General features: G+C 36.8%; 1 protein-coding gene across 12 annotated transcripts in view; it reads left to right on the top strand.

The window, feature by feature from the left end:
* The window catches only part of SYNRG (synergin gamma), a 92,429-nt gene that overhangs the window by 9,890 nt on the left and 65,268 nt on the right, over nt 1-17,271 (top strand). For 10 of the 12 annotated variants that reach the window (XM_032615743.1, XM_032615742.1, XM_032615739.1 and 7 more), the window contains exon 3: nt 766-887. In XM_032615743.1, coding sequence (XP_032471634.1) covers nt 766-887 — 122 coding nt within the window. The remainder of the gene's footprint in view (nt 1-765; nt 888-17,271) is intronic. The other 2 variants (XM_032615736.1, XM_032615733.1) reach the window with 1 other exon arrangement.

Genomic DNA, 17,271 nt, shown 5'->3' with positions numbered 1-17,271 from the left:
TGATGTGGCAGTGGGTTTCCCCAACGGGTGATCCAGGAGAGCAAGAAGGAAGCTGCAGTGGTTATTAGGAACCTTGGGGGACTTCCCTGGTGGTCCAGTGGTTAAGACTGCGCTCCCAATGCAGGGGGCCTGGGTTCAATCCCTGGTCGGGGAACTAGATCCCACATGCCGTAACTTAAGAGCCCGCACGCCGTAACTTAAGAGCCCGCACGCTGCAACGAAGATCCCACACCTGCATGCTGCAACTGAGACCTGGTGCGGCGCAGCCAAATAAATAAATAAATATGATAAAGAGAGGGAGTCAGGGAGTGAGAAAGAAAAGAAAAAAGAAAGGGAAAGGAAGAAGAACCAGCCTTGGAAGTTACACACCGTCATTTCCACAATATCCTATTGGTTATTCTGGTCTGCCCTATTCAGTATGGGAGGGAAGGACAAGGATATGAATACCAAGAGGCAGAGATTGCCGGGGGCCATCTTGAAGGCCAGTTAGGCCATATTGTGTATTTTTTAAGTATGCACAAAAATTCTGTGGAATAGGTATTATTATCTTCATTTTACAGATGAAGTTTTGTAACTTGCCCAAGATCACATAGCTAAGTAAATGATGGAATTGGAATTCATACTCAAGTCTGTCTCACTCCAGAGCTTGTGCCTTTTCCTCTGTACTGTGCCACCTCCCAAGTAACAAGTCCTTTAGGTGCTTATGGTTTTAAGAAAATAAACTGTAAAACACATTGACCTTAGTGATATCTTTATGTTTTTCAGCAGGTCTGATGCCGATGCAGCAACAAGGATTTCCTATGGTCTCCGTCATGCAGCCTAATGTGCAAGGCATGATAGGAATGAATTACAGCTCTCAAATGTCCCAGGGACCTATTGCTATACAGGTACCTGCCTCTTTAGCCAATGTTTGCAAAGTTATCATTTGTTGTTAACTGTCTATGTTCTAAGAGCTACATACTAGGAGCTTAATGTTATATTTAGAAATAAGTGTAGTCTGCATCTTAGGTGGCTTCCTTCAAAATAAAATGAATATATGTTTGTAAGAGTGAAAAAAAAAAAGATAAATCATTTAAGAAAAATCTGGTGACCTCTGTATTTGACTACTGACTTAGAAGAATTATAGAATGGCATCTTGGAAAGTTTAGGGACCTGATGCCATGAAATCACATTGTTAGAAGAACTCTACTGTTCTCATGAAAGGAGCAGTATTGTCGTTTGCAAGGCTTAGATACTGCTTTATATTGAATTGTCTCATCTAATCCCCATAACAATTTTTTAAAGAGGTGATATCTCCATTTTTCTGATGAGGAAACTGAAGTGTTGTGAGGATGCTCACAGAGCATAGCCACGATTTGAACCTGTGTCTTCAGTAGGTCTGTACTTGACTATTTATACATTGAATTCTCTCTTGAGAGCATCAGAGAGCCATTGATTGGTATAAAGCGTGGAATGACGCAATCAGAATTGTGTTTCAAAAAGATCATTCTGACTGCTGATTGGAGAGTGATTAGAAGGAGAGGGGAGAGCGAAAGTGGATGTAAGGAGAATCATTAAGAGGCTGTTGTAGTGAGAGCAGGTGAGATGTTGGCTTAACTTAGGGTGGTAGCAGGTGGGTGCAGAGATGGATGTTTTTGAGAACTTCTTAGGAAATAAAATGAAGAGAACTTGATGAAGGATTGGATGTTGAAAATAAGGAGAAGGTGGTATCACATTGATTCCCCGTTTTCTGCATGAGCCACTGACTGGTCATTTATTAATAAAAGAAACACCAGAAGAGATTGTTTGCTGGAACATAATTGTTGATTTTTAAGGACCCATGAAATATTCAAGTGGGGCTGTCCAGAGACAATCAGTTGACCTGGCACTCAAGATTTTTCACTCTCGGTTGAAAATTATAGATTTGGGAATCATGCACACATAGAAGGTAATTGATGCCATAGGGGTGAACTAGAACATCCAAGAACCCTATAGATGGAGAAAATAGTCCAGGATAGCGCCTTCAGAATTTCAGTGTTTAAATCTAAGGGAGTGAGTTGCAAACGGAGGAGATTGAAGAGGAACAGCCACAGAAGGTGGTGGGGTTGCGGGGTGGGGGGATTAAAGAAAAAAAACATGGGTGTCAGACAGACCTAAGTTCAAAGCCCAGCTTTGCCACTTACCTGTAAAACGCGGATTTAATAATAACTTGCCTGTACGGTTATAGAAAGGATTGAAAAAGGAATTATATAAAGCACTTGGAATTGTACCTGGCACACAGTGAGCAGGAAGTGACAAGAATTTTTTATTTCTTGTATTATTAATATCAGGAATGATCTTTCCAGTGGCATGACACTATTTCATGTTGTTTTTAATATTTGTCTGTGTTTCCATGCTTTCATTGGCTCACAAGCCCCATTTCTGTCTAAAACATTCTTTCTTGAATAATGGTAATAAGCAGTAATAATAATAATGACCACCATTTGTTGTTTACCTGTGCTGTATTCATTGTGTGCATTATATCATTCAGTCCTCATAACAACTCTATAGGTAATATTTTTATTCCCATTTTATAGATAAGGAAACTGCAGTCAGAGAGATTCAGTGCCCTGTTCAGTGTCATACAGCTTGTTTCAGAATAGAGACTGAAAGCAAAGCTGTCTTACATTTTGGAGCCTGAGTTCTTAATTACCAGTGTTTCCCAGCCTTTAGTCATTTGAGTATCACCTTCATGATTTCTGCCATGTATTATTTAATTAATAGTTTTAATTGGTTAGGTTTGCAGCAGATTCTTAAAGGAATCTTTTCTTGTTAAGTAAATAGAAAACCTCATTTGTTATAAACAGGGTAACCAAAAAATAAATACGATGAATCAAAACAATATTACAAAATTCTAGCTAGGTACTGTTACTTTTTGGAGTTTATAAGCCTCATGTTTACTTTCTCTTTGTTTAAAAAACAAAAAGTAAATTATGTCTACAGTTTACCCACAAATGGTTCAGCAGAAGAAAAAAAGAGTGTATGTATGTGTAGAAACAGAGAGCAGGGACTTCCCTGGTGGTCCAGTGGATAAGACTCCATGCTCCCTATGCAGAGGGCCTGAGTTCAATCGCTGGTCCGGGAACTAGATCCCACATCCCGCAACTAAAGATCCCGCGTGCTGCAACTAAGACCTGACGCAGCCAAATAAATAAATATTAAAACAAACAAGTATTAAAAAAAAAAAACCCAGAACAAATAGGGCAAAATGTTAATATTATACTGTTCTTCCAGGGATTCCCTGATGGTCCAGTGGTTAAGAGTCTGTGTTTTCACTGCCGAGGGTGCAAGTTCAATCCCTGGTCAGGGAACTAAGATCCTGCAAGCCCCTAGGCACAGCCAAAAAACTTAAAAATAAAACAAAACAATATATATTATACTGTTCTTCCAAATTTTCTGTAAATTTTATATTTTAAAAAAGGGAGAATTTAGGTAAAAATTAATAACACTTAAAACGAGACATAAATGGGAATCTGAATGAGAGTTGCAGGGGAACAAGAGAATTTTCCTGCTAGCATGCTGAGCTTGTGTCCTTGCGTAGCTGGTCATGATCATAGATAGTGTAAATTAAAGCAAATAAGGTTGTTTTGTTTTGCTTTGGTTTTGGTTTTAGAATTGGTGAGTGAAATTGATAGTATCACGATTTAATTAATAAGTACAGCCTAAGGAATGGGCTTTATCCACATTGGTAAATTGTCTTCTTCAGCCATGATACCCATTTAAACTAACTAAACTGAATCCAGGAGTCAGATCTTTGGCTGAATCCAGAGTGTTATATTATTGAAAAAAAAAGAAAAAAATCAGTCACAAATAAACCAGAACAAAAGGATTTTGTACTATTAATATTTTAAATGCCATATATTTCATTTTTACCTAATTATTTAAAACTTTCTATTCCTGCATGTTTTATATATATATTAATATAATAGCACATGTATATAAATTATAAATAATGGGAGTTAGCAATCAGAATTTAAGTTTAAACCATTGTCATGTCAAAGTCATTTAAGCAAATAAAGCTTCTATGTTGTATGTAAAGATTTAGGAAAACTTCCAAATCATTCTTTATTCACCTCCAGTAAGAAGAAAATAGGAATAAATTGAGCTTTTGTAGGTTTTAAGTCCAAGTTACTCAGCTTTCACTAGGTTATGCTACAGAAACAAAAATCCCCAAGTCTCAGTGACTTACAGAAACAGATTTCTCATTTATGATACGTGTCCTTTATGAGTTAGCTGGTTCAGCTGCATGTTCTCTTTATTGTGAGACCCTTACCAAGGACATCCCAGAGATGGCCAAACCCTGTGATGTCTTTTAAAGCTTTCTCTCAGAGGCAGGATTTATCAATCACTTCTCACAAAGTAGTATGACTCAAAAACATCATTAGGAGAGTATACCAGGAGGAATGCACACCACATAAGGATGTGTCATCTTATAGTAAGGGCAGCAAGTGAATGGAAACAATCTACCAAAGAATACCATGTGTTTCTAACTAAGATTTAGTAAACTTACCACTGAATCTTAACAACTGATACAGTTTTTAGGGGGGCGGGGGCTTGTGGGATCTTAGTTCCCTGACCAGAGATTGAACCCGTGCCCTCAGCAATGAAAGCACAAAGTCCTAACCACTGGACCGCCAGGGAATGCCCACAATTTTAAAATCATTAATTTTCACATTAAACATTGTTTTATAACTTGCCTAATTATCTAAAAAAAATTTTTAAAGAGTTTGAAACAACCAAAAACAATAAGGATCTCTAACATGCAGAAAAACAATAAGAAAGTGAACTACCAGATTTGATGTCACCCAAATAATTTCCCTGAGTATCAGGAGTTTAGGATTAATGGTTCTAAAGTAAAGAAGCCAAAATCTTTTTCTTTAACCTTTATTCTTGCTGACAGGCATTATACTGCTTGGAAGCTGCTCACTGTTCTTAAAGGAGAAACTCATTCAGATCTTATTTTTCTCCCTCAAACTTAATAACCTTAACCAACCACAGACATGTATGAGGAATACCCATTATGTTTGAAGGGTGCACTTTCAGATAAAAGTCAAAGGTGAAAATTAGTCTTGGTTGCTGCATAGCCCTCCACTCCCCCAAACTCAGAACACACTTCACAAGATTTAGAATAAATTTTAAAGTTATTATTCAAAATATTTCAAGTATATAGGGAAGAATAGACTATATGATGAACATGTGTGAGCCAGTTGCACAGCTTTATCAAAACACTTTTTGTTAAACTTTTAATTTTGAGGTAAATGTCTGTACACATGTACATAAGAAATAATACAAAGAGATCCTTTCCCTGTTTCCCCCAGTGGTAACAAGTTGCAGAACTACAGTATAATATCACAGCCGGGATGTTGGCATTGATACAGTCAAGATACAGAACATTCCCATCACCCCAGGGATCTCCTCATGTTGACATTTTACAGCAAAATTCATCTCCCTCCCACTTCATACCCCCCCAACCCTTGTCAATCACTAATATGTTTCCCATTTCTATAATTATGTGATTTCAACAATGTTACCTAAATTGAATCACTAGCCTTTTGAGATTGGCTTTTTTTTTTTTTTGCTCTGCATAATTCTCTTGAAATTCATCCAGGTTGTTGCATGTACTTCGTTTTTATTGCTGAGTAATATTCCATTATTGTGTATACTACTGTCTAACCATTTACCCATTGAAGGACGTCTGGGCTGTTTTTTACTTTTTAGCTATGACCAATAGAGGGTTTTGCGTGAACATAAGGCTTCATTTCTCTGGGATTAATGCCCAGGAGTGCGGGGTGGCATGGTATTTGGATGTTTAGTTTTTACAGAAACTATTTTCTAGAGTGGTTGTACCCTTTTACATTCTCACCAGCAATATATGAGTGATCCAGTTTCTCTGCATCCTTGCTAGCATTTGGTGTTGTTATTTTTTATTTTAGCCATTCTGATAGGTGTGTTGTGATATTTCATGATTTTAATTTGCATTTCCCCAATGACTAATGTCAAAAGAAAATTCAAGGAGCTTTACTTGATATGGGTATTTTATTGGGCAAGAAACAAAGTATTCCCCAACAGGGAGACCTCAAACCCGCAAGTGCTTTCAGCAGTTACAGTTCATTAGAAACATGAAGGAGTACATTGTGTTCTACTGTGATTATTTTCTAGAAACTTACTTTCCTTTTCATTGCTAAGCTTACTTGTTTGTAGCTGATTAGCTAGGAAACTGTAAGGTCACATTGACATGAAGAAAGCTTAGGTTTTGTTTAAAGTCAGAGTCAGCATTTGGGGGAACTCAGGACAGTGTTACATTTTGGTTACTGTGAGCCTTTGGTATAGGGGTATATTCAAAGTGCAGCCTCCATATTGGTTTCTCTTTAACACTAACGATGCTGGACATCTTTTCATGTGCTTATTTGCCATGGTTACATTCTCTTCAGCGAAATGTCCCTTCCTGTCTTCTGTCCATTTTCTTGTTGGATTTTTTTATTTTACTGTTGAGTTGTACATATTTTCTCCCAGTCGGTAGCTTGTTGTCTTAGTCTGTTCAGGCTGCTGTAACAAAATACCAGAGATTGGGTAGCTTATAAACAACATAAGTTTATTTTTCACAGTTCTAGAGGCTGGAAGTCCCAAGATCAGAGTGCCAGCATAGTCGGGTGAGGACCCTCTTCCAGGTCACAGACTTTTAGTTGTATCCTCCCAGGGGGGAAGGGACTAGGGAGCTCTGTGGGATCTGTTTTTAAGAGCACTAATCCCATTCATGAGGCTTTGTCTCTCACGACCTAATCACTTCCCAAAGGCCCCACCTACTAATACCATCACCTTTGGGGGTTAGAATTTCAGCATATGAGTTAGGGGGAGACACAAACATTCAGACCATAGCACTTGTCTTTTCATCCTCTTAACAAGGTCCTTCTCAGAGAAAAAAATTTTAATTTTAATGAAATCCAATTTATCAGTTTTTCACTTGATAAAACATGCATTGCTGTAAGTCTGAGAATTCTTTACCTTGCCCTAGATCCTGAAGATTTTTCTCATATTTTTTTATTTTTTCTAAAAGTTTTACATTTTACATTTAAGTCCTTGATCCATTCTGAGTTAGTTTTTGTACAAGGTATGAAACTTTGGTTGGGGTTTATTTTTTGGCCAATGGATGTCCAGTTGATCCAGTACCATTTGTTGAAAAGGCTGTCCTTCCTCCATCAGAGTGCTTTTGTATTTTTGTCAAAATCAGTTGGGCATGTTTATGTGAGTGTTCTTCTGGGTTCTCTGTTCTGTTCCATTGACTTATGTGTCTACTAGTCTTGATTACAGTAGCTATGTAAGATTGATTCCTCCCATGTTTTCTCCAACTTTATTGCAGTAAAATACACATGACATAAAGTTTACCACCTTAACCATTTTTAAATATACAGCTCAGCGGCATTAAATTCAGTCACGTTGTGCAGCCATTGCCACCATCCATCCTCATAACTCTTTTCATCTTGTAAATCTGAAACTCTGCACCTATTGTACAGTAACTCCCCATTTTTCCCTCCTTTCAGCCCCATGCATCCACCATTATATACTTTAGGTCTTTATGTTTTTTGGGTTTCGGGGTTTTTTTTTTTGCCACACTGCATGGCATGTGGGATCCTAGTTCCCTGACCAGGGATCAAACCTGCGCCCCCTGCACTGGAAGCACTTTGTCTTAACCACTGAACTGCCAGGGAAGTCCCTAGGTCTTATAATTTTGATTACTCTAAGTACATCATGTAAGTAGAATCATACAGTATTTGTCTTTTTGTGACTGGTTTATTTTCACTTAGCATAATGTGCTCAAGGTTTATCCATGTTGTAGCATATTGCAGAATTTCCTTCCTTTTTAAGACTAACATTCCATTGTATGTATATATGACACTTTGCTTATCCATTCATTGGTCTTTGGACACTTGGGTTGAGTCCATGTTTTAGCTATTGTGAGTAATACTGCTATGAACACGGGTGTACAAATAGCTCTTTTAGACTCTGCTCTCAATTCTTTTGGGTATATACTCAGAAATGGAATTGCTGGGTCACATGGTAATTCTATTTTAATTTTTTGAGGAACCTCCATACTGTTTTCCACAGCAACTGTACCATTTTATTCCCACTAACAATATAAAAGAGTTCCAATTTTTCCACATCCTCGCCAACACTTATTTTTTGTTTTTTGATAGGAGCCATCCTAATGGTTGTGAGGTGGTAGGTATCTCATTATAGTTTTGATTTGCATTTCCCTAATGATTATTGATGTTGAGTATCTTTTCATGTGCTTATTGGCCATTTGTATATCTTTGGAGAAATGTCTGTTCAGTTCCTTTGTCCTTTTTTTTTTTTTAATTTATTTTATTTATTTATTTTTGGCTGCGTTGGGTCTTCATTGCTGCACGCAAGCTTTCTCTAGTTGTGGCGCGCGGGGGCTACTCTTCATTGAGGTGCACAGGCTTCTCATCACGGCGGCTTCTCTTGTGGAGCACAGGCTCTAGGCGCGCAAGCTTCAGTAGTTGTGGCTTGCGGGCTCTAGAGTGCAGGCTCAGTAGTTGTGGCATGTGGGCTCAGTAATTGTGGCTCACGGGCTCTAGAGTGCAGGCTCAGTAGTTGTGGCACACGGGCTTAGTTGCTCTGCGGCATGTGGGATCTTCCTGGATTAGGGCTTGAAACCGTGTCCCCTGCATTGGCAGGTGGATTCTTAACCACTGCACCACCAGGGAAGCCCCTTTGCCCATTTTTGAACTGAGAGTTTTGTTGTTGAGTTTTAGGAGTTTCCTGTATATTTTGGATATTAACCCCTTATCATATATGTAATGTGTAAATATTATCTCCCATTCTGTGGGCTACCTTTTTACTCTGTGGATTGTGCCTGTTAATATACAGATTTTTTGAATTTTCATGAAGGTCCACCTTGTCTATTTTTTCTTTTGTTGCCTGTGCCTTTGGTGTCATATTCAAGAAAGCATTGCCAAATCCAGTATTATGAAGTTTCTGTTCTATGTTTTCTACTGAGAGTTTTATTGTTTTAGGTCTGATCCATTTGGAGTTAATTTTTGTATATGGTGTTGGGTAAGGGTCCAATTTTGTTGAAAACCGCCATTTGTTGAAAAGACTGTCATTTACCCATAGAATGGTCTTGGTACCTTTGTCAGAAATCATTTTGACCCATATATGCAAGGGTTTATTTCAGGGCTTTCTATTCTTTTCCATTGGTCTATATGCCTTTATGCAACTACCATTACTGTTTTGATTACTGTAGTTTTGTAGCAGGAAATCAGGAAGCCTGAGTCCTCCATTTTTCTTGTTTTTCAAGATTGTTTTGGCTATTCAGGGTCCCTTGAGTATGAATTTTATTTTATTTTAAAAATTTTTTTTGAGGACTTGGTATACTGTTTTCTTTCTGTTTTTAATTTATTTTTTCCATATTTTGTTTATTTTTGGCTGTATTGGGTCTTCATTGCTGCACGTGGGCTTTCTCTAGTTGCGGAGAGCAGGGGCTACTCTTTGTCGTGGTACGTGGGCTTCTTATTGCGGTGGCTTCTCTTGTTGTGGAGCACAGGCTCTAGGCACACGGGCTCAGTAGTTGTGACGCACAGGCTCAGTAGTTGTGGTGCATGGGCTTTGTTGCTCCACGGCATGTGGGATCTTCCCGAACCAGGGCTTGAACCCGTGTCCCCTCCATTGGCAGGTGGATTCTTAACCACTGCGCCACCAGGGAAGTCCCATTGAGTATGGATTTTAGGATGGGTTTTTCTATTTCTGCAAGAATGTCACCAGTATTTTTATAGGGATTGCTTTTGTAGTTTGCTTTGGGTAATATTGACGTTTTAACAATATTAAGTCTTCCAATCCATGAAGCATGTGTTGTGATTCTATTTATTTATGACTTCTTTCATTTCTTTCAGCAGTTTTTGGTAGTTTTCACTGGATAAATCTTTCACCTCCTTGGGATATTGATCTGTAGTTTCTTTTCTTGTAGTGTCTTTGTCTGGCTTTGGTACCAGGGTTATGCTGGCCTTAGCATAACCTCTCTCCTCTTCAATGTTTTGGAAAAGTTTGAGAAGAATTGCTATTATTTCTTCTTTAAATGTTTGGTATAAGTTAGTTCCTAAGTTTTTGTTTGTTTTGTTTTGTTTTTGATACTATTGTAAATGGAATTGTTTTTGTAATTTCCTTTTTGGATGCTCATTTTTTGTGTACAGAAATGCACATGATTTAAAAACATTATTTTAATGTCAAGTTTTTTCTAGTGGTACATACCTCACTTTCTTAGTGCTTAGGGAGAAATACAATCTGAAAGCTTAATTTTGTTTCCATTTAATATTTGAACAATATATTTCTCTTAAGTTCTAGAACAGTCCATTTTTCATTTAATTTTGAGCATTTTATGCCTTTTTTTTTTGGTGGGAAGATTAATTGTTTCTGCTGACATTCCTTCACCTCTTTTGGCTCCCACACCCCTATAGTGAGGTTGACTCATGATTTTTGTGTGTTGACTTTGTATCCTCCCCCTTGCTGAATTAGTTTATTAGTTCTAACAGCTTTTTTGTGGAGTCTTTATGATTTTCTACAAATAAGATCATATCATCTGCAAACAGAGATCATTTTACTTCTTCCTTTATAACTTGGATGCCTTTTATTCCTTTTTTCCCCTAATTGCTCTGGTTAGAACTTCCACTACTATTTTGAATAGAAGTGGTAAAGTGGGCGTCCCTGCCCTATTTCGTTTTTTTCTTTTTGGCCGTGCCACGCAGCATGCAGGATCTTAGTTCCCCAACCAGTGATTGAACCCGTGCCCGCTGCAGTGGAAGCATGTAGTCTTAACCACTGGACCGCCAGGGAAGTCCCCCCTGCCCTATTTCTGATCTTAGAGAAAAAGCTTTCTGTCTTTCACCTTTGAGTATGATGTTCACAGTGGGCTTTTCATATATAACCTGTATTGTGTTGAGGTAATTTTTTTCTGTTCCTAGTTTGTTGAGTGTTTTTTGTCATGAAATGCGGTTGTATTTTGTCAAATGCTTTTTCTGCGTCCATTGAAATGAATATGTGGTATTTACATGGATCATTTTTCATATATTGAACCAGCCTTGCACTACAGGAATAAATCCCAATTGGTCATGGTTTATAGTCCTTTTACTATGCTGCTGAATTCTGATTGCTGGTGTTTTGTTGAGGATTTTTGCGTTAGTGTTCATAAGGGATATTGATCTGTAGTTTCTTTTCTTGTAGTGTCTTTGTCTGGCTTTGGTACCAGGGTTATGCTGGCCTTAGCATAACCTCTCTCCTCTTCAATGTTTTGGAAAAGTTTGAGAAGAATTGCTATTATTTCTTCTTTAAATGTTTGGTATAATTCACCAGCAGAACCATCAGGGCAGGGCTTTTCTTTGTTGGGAGATTTTCATTACTGGATCAATCTCATTAGCTATATAGAAGCCTGATTCCTCTCACGTTATTATTTTCAAAATTGTTTTAACTATTCTAAGTTCCTTTGCCTTTCCATAAAATTTTAGAATAATGTTGTCTAGATCTACAAAAGCTCTTGCTGGAGTTTTGGTAGGAATTATATTAAATCTTTATATCAACTTGGGGGAAATTCACATCTTTAATATGAAGATTCTTTCAATATATGAACATGATATGTCTCTCCATTTTTTTAGGTCTTCTTTGGTTTCTTCATCAGCATTGTATAGTTTTCAGCATACAAGTCTTGTGAATGTTTTGTTAGATTTACATCTAAGTATTTCATTCTTTTGAGTAATTGTAAATGGCATTATATTGTTAATTTCTGTGTTAATGTGTTCATTGCTAGTATATAGAAATACAAATTGATTTCTGTGTATTTGTCTTGTAACCTGAAACCTTGCTGAACTCACTTATTAGTTCTAGGAATTTTTGTGTAGATTCCTTTCGATTTTCTACTTAAACAGTCATGTCATCCTTTTATCAAATTTTAACCTGCCATATTTGCTTCACATTTTTAAAAAGACTTTAACAATAATAGGTATAATTTTCTTTCTCTACTTCCCCAGAGATAGTTATCACTATCATGAATTCACTTTTTATTGTTTCCATATGTATTTTGTACTTTTTTAAAGATATGTTTGAATATTCATGAATGTTTTCTAGGTTTTAAAATTTTACGTGTGTTCCCTTTTGCATTTGATTTTTTCATTTAACATCGTTTTTCTCCAAGATTTATCCCAGTTGTGGAATGATGCCAAGTTTGTATATAGCTGCTAGTAGTATTCCATTGCATGAATATATATTCTTCTATTGATGGACATTTAAGTTGCTTCCAATTTTTTGCTCTTTGTTTTGGTTTTATTGATTTCTAAGGGTTCATTATATATTCTGGATTCTAACCTTCATGGTTATTTGTGCTGTCAATATCTCCTAGACTTTGGCTTGCCTTTTAATTTTGTTTGTGGTGTCATGTTTTATAGAAGTCAGATGGATAAATCATTTCTTTTATGGTTTTGAGCTTTTCGTGTCTCATCTAAGACATAATCCTACCCTGAGGTAATAATGATATTCTCCTGTATTTTCTTACTAAAAATGTAAAGTTTCTTTTCATATTTAGGTCCTTAACCTACCTGGAATTGTTCTTTGGTATCAGTGTGAGGCTGAAGGGTCTAATTTTATTATTTTCCATTTGAGTAGACAGTTGTCCCCCAAACCATTTATCAATAGCCCGTTCCCTTTTGTGCAGCATGTGGGATCTTAGTTCCCCGACAAGGGATCGAACCCATGCCCCCTGCAGTGGAAGCGTGGAGTCCTAACCACTGGACTGTCAGGGAATTCCTCTCATCAGCCCATTGTTGTTGTTCTTTTTAATTTATTTATTCACTGTGGTGGCTTCTCTTGTGTGAGGAAAGCCCAGCAGCCCATTCTTTACCTGTTGATTTCTAAGATTACTCCTGTAATATCAAATTTCTTTATATGCTTTGGATTAGTTTTTGAGCTCTTCTGTTTGTCCCATTACTATACCTGTCTGTCTCTACATCAATAAACATCTTACTGTCTTAATTGTTCTAGCCCAAGATAAGCCTTGATATCTTGTAGTGTGGATCCTCCTTTTTCTTTTAAAGAATTATAGCTATTCATGGTCACATCCCCTTCAGTATAAATTTTGAGATAAGCTTGTCAAATTCCATATAAAACCTGTCGTGATTTTGATTGAAATTGACATTTGACTTCCCTGGTGGCACAGTGGTTAAGAATCCGCCTGCCAGTGCAGGGGACACGGGTTCGAGCCCTGGTCCGGTAAGATCCCACATGTTGCGGAGCAACTAAGCCCGTGCGCCACAACTACTGAGCCTGCACTCTAGAGCCCGCCAGCCACACCTGCTGAGCCCGAGTGCCACAATTACTAAAGCCCACGTGCCTAGAGCCCGTGCTCTGCAACAAGAGAAGCCACCCAGTGAGAAGCCCGGGAACTGCAACAAAGAGTAGCCCCCGCTCACCGCAACTAGAAAAAAGCCCGCGCTCAGCAACAAAGACCCAAGGCAGCCAAAAATTTAAAAAATATTAAATATTAAATAAATAAATAAAAATCAAAAATATATATTAAATAAATTAATTTTAAAATATTAAATAAATAAAAAATTTAAAGAAAGAAATCGACATTTTTACTCTTTTAGTTTTACTGTCGTACCTCTCCACTTACTTAAATCTTCAGTAGCCTTCAGTATCCTTCAACTTGGGGTGAACTTCTTTATCTTTTAGTCTTCTTAGTAGTTTATTGGATGTATCTCAGATTTCTGAGTTATTTCTTTTGCTGTGTTATTCACTCACTGTATAGCTAAGGATTAGTGTCTCAACCTTTTGGTTTATCTAGATCTCAAAAGAATGTATAAAATTAGACTATGAAATGTATAAAGTTACTTTTCAGGAGAAGGAGAAACACAAAATGCCATTTAGCAAGTTTGAATCTTCTTGAAGAACAGAATTGTATAAATAGAAAGGTAATATGCATAATAACACCTCCTTTCATTCTTTATTATTTTTGTGGAATGTCTCATTTTGTCTTTTAGCCTATATGATTTGGGTGGTTTCTTTTGTGTTTTGTGTGCCTTGAGTAAACTGAGTCAAAATTTAAAAAAAAAATTTTAATCCCTTACCACAAAGAAGAAATGGTAATTATGTGACATGGCAGAGGTGTTAGCTAACGCTATGGTGTTAATCATTTTGCAGTATATAAGTGTATCAAATCAACATGTTGCACACCTTAAACTCATACAATGTTATATGTCAGTTACATCTCAATAAAACTGGAAAAAATAAGGAACTGATTAAATTATAGATTGGGGGAAGAAAAGAAATGTAATACTAGGACTCTGGCACTAATTTTTAGCAGCAAGAGAACCACAGTGTGATTAAAAATAAGTATGCATAGCCATTACTACTCAAGATTTAGAATAGGGAGTGTTAGTGATTAAGCAATATTACTTGGAATTCCAGTTATAAAGTACTAGAAACCATTCATAAGCCTTCCAGGCTGCTAGTATTTATTGAGCAGGTATGTGTCTGAGCACATGAATAGAAACAGAAAAAAAATTTTTTTTTAAGTTTGAATTTTATGGTGGTTGTTGGTAGCTGGAGAGGGAGCATAGCATAATGATGGAGAACATGGATTTGGGGACCAGAAGCTGCCTGGGTCTAAATCCTGGCTCTGACACTTGCCAGTAATGAGTGAGATACTTAACTATTTTCTGCTTCAATTTCCTTATCTGTAAAATGAGAATAATAGTAGCACCTACTGCACAGATTTGTTGTAAGGATTAAATTAATTAATACATGTAAAGCACTTAGAAAAGTCCCTGGAACATAGTACAGGCTTCGTAAGTGTTATTACTAAGGTCTTCTTATTGATCATCATCAGAAATATCCCTAATTCTGATGATCTTACACATATATTGAGAATAATGTTTGTAAATGTCTAGTTCTATAGCTGACATATGGCAGGAACACAGTAAAATGATACCTATAACTATTGTGTTCTTTTTTCTTATCTAGTTGCTTAATTCTGTATTTGCTTGAGGAATCTTATTTTGTCTCAGAAAAAAATTGAATCATTACTGTTTTTGAAAGTGTTCTATTCTGTCATTAGTATTGTTTCTAATGTATAAAGTATATTTCTAATGTATAAAGATAATTATTTCTGTCGTAGCTGTTATTTATTTATATGTACTAGACAGTGTTATAGGTGCTTTACACATATTATATTACTTCTAGACCTTAAAACAATGTTCCACTGTCTCGGTAAAGGTTCAGAACAAGAAGGTATTTTGGATAAGTTCAAAAGAAATACTTTTTTTATTTGAGGGAAACAGTAACATGATTTCTGTTAAAAGAAAATCAAACAAAATATACTTTAAGGCAAAAAGCCTCAAAAACCTGGAGGTAAAGAGGATATTTCATTTTGATGAGAGATTAAATTCACCAGAAAGATTAAGTTTGTATGCACCTAATAACCTGGCCTCAAAATGTATAAGACAGAAACTGACAGAAAAACAAGGTGAAATAGACAAATCCACAATCAGTAAAGATACAGGTTTAAACAACCTTCTTAACAAGCTTGACTAGTGGATAAATAGGACACTGTTCCCAACAATTGCAAAATACTCGTTTTAAGCAAACATGGAATATTTATTAAAATTGAAATATGCTGGGCCATAGCAAATCTCAAGAAATGTCAAAGGGTTGAAATCTTACACAGTAGGAGTCCTCATGAGACTCCTGCATTGGGGATCCATTTGAGATCTGTAGTCAGGAATTTAAGGTGAATCATCAAGGTTTTTTTCTCCAGCAAGGTTAAATGGTTTGGTTGTAAGGATAAGAGAAGGTGATTAGTTGACTAACCAGGAATGAGGTTTCCCAGGAGACCATACCAAGGAGGCCAGAGGTAAGGGAGCTAAGGATGTTTACAGAGGCATTTAATATTGAATCCTGGAGTCTAAGCTGAGCAGGAAGAGAAGTGAGGACATGATGAGGATGATGGACAGTGGGAAAGTGGTAAGATTAATGGATGGGAGGGAGGTATTAATGAAATAAGAGAATTGCTGGAGTACATGAGCTGGAAGGATAGAAGGTGGTGGTCAAGTGTTGGGATGTTTAAAATCAAGATTTTGGAGATGATGCAGTTACTGGGGCGGATGATCAGGGGAGGTGGCCGTGGAATGGGAAACTGAAATGGTATGTTGGACATGATTGTGATGAGGAGACCTGAAAGGCCACAGTGTTAGATGAGTCATCCATATGATTATTGACATCACCAAGAGCAGTTTAGGAGTAGAATGGACCTTAGCAAGGTTCTGAAGCCTTTAGTTGAAGAGTGAGGGAGTTGAGGGTCAGTAGATGACATAAACAAGTTAGGATAGTAAATGATGAAGTCTGATGGCAAGAAATTAAGATGTGTTCAGGTTTTTGAAGGAAAAGAGGAGAAAAAGAGTTTAAGGAGAAGCAAGGAGGAATATTGCCCGTCTACAGGAAATGTTGGAAGAAAAGTAGCAATCTCCAAATGAGAGGGCTTCCAGGGACAGCCACGTTTCAAGTTAGGGAACTGAAGGAGAACTTTTCAGGGAGAAGGTTGAATAACACAGGAATTTTCACTCAGTAAAAATTATCCATTGCCATCATTTTCACCATCATCATTATTCATATTAGATTTTGTGGTTAGCTGTTGTGTAATACCATTCTTCTGGACACTTCAGTAAACTTTATACTGTTGTATTGATATGTCATTTACTATTGACTTTTTTAATTATTGATATTTTCTGTAAAAGTTTGGATAGCCAAGCCTATGATAATGAATATCAAAATAATCATTATCCTATCATATTGGAAAATCGTGTTTAATCTCATTTGTGGAATAACTACCATATGCCAGGTGCTTATCTATTGCTGGAAATACAGAGACATGTAAGATATGATACCTCTTCCCAAAGAGTATGGATCAGTAAACTCACCAGATATAACTTGTGAGTTGTACACGTACACAGCCTTACACACACAGACTGAAAGATTTTATACGCACACCCTCAGACTATTCTAGCAGTGGTGGTCCCCTCGAAGACATGAAGGAAATGGAAGGGGCAAGATATTAAGGGGAGCTTTTCATTTTTAGCCTGTGTTCTTTGAATCTTATATTAAAATGCATTTATATAGTTTGTTAATAAATAATATTAAATATTCTATTAAAATGCCTTTATATAGTTCATTAATTAAAAATAAGAAAATTTATGGAAG

The sequence above is a fragment of the Phocoena sinus genome, chromosome 20 (assembly GCF_008692025.1).
Source record: "Phocoena sinus isolate mPhoSin1 chromosome 20, mPhoSin1.pri, whole genome shotgun sequence".
Classification (NCBI taxonomy): Eukaryota; Metazoa; Chordata; class Mammalia; order Artiodactyla; family Phocoenidae; genus Phocoena; species Phocoena sinus.
Note: the sequence above shows the minus strand (reverse complement) of the source record. Positions and strands in the feature narration are given on the sequence as shown.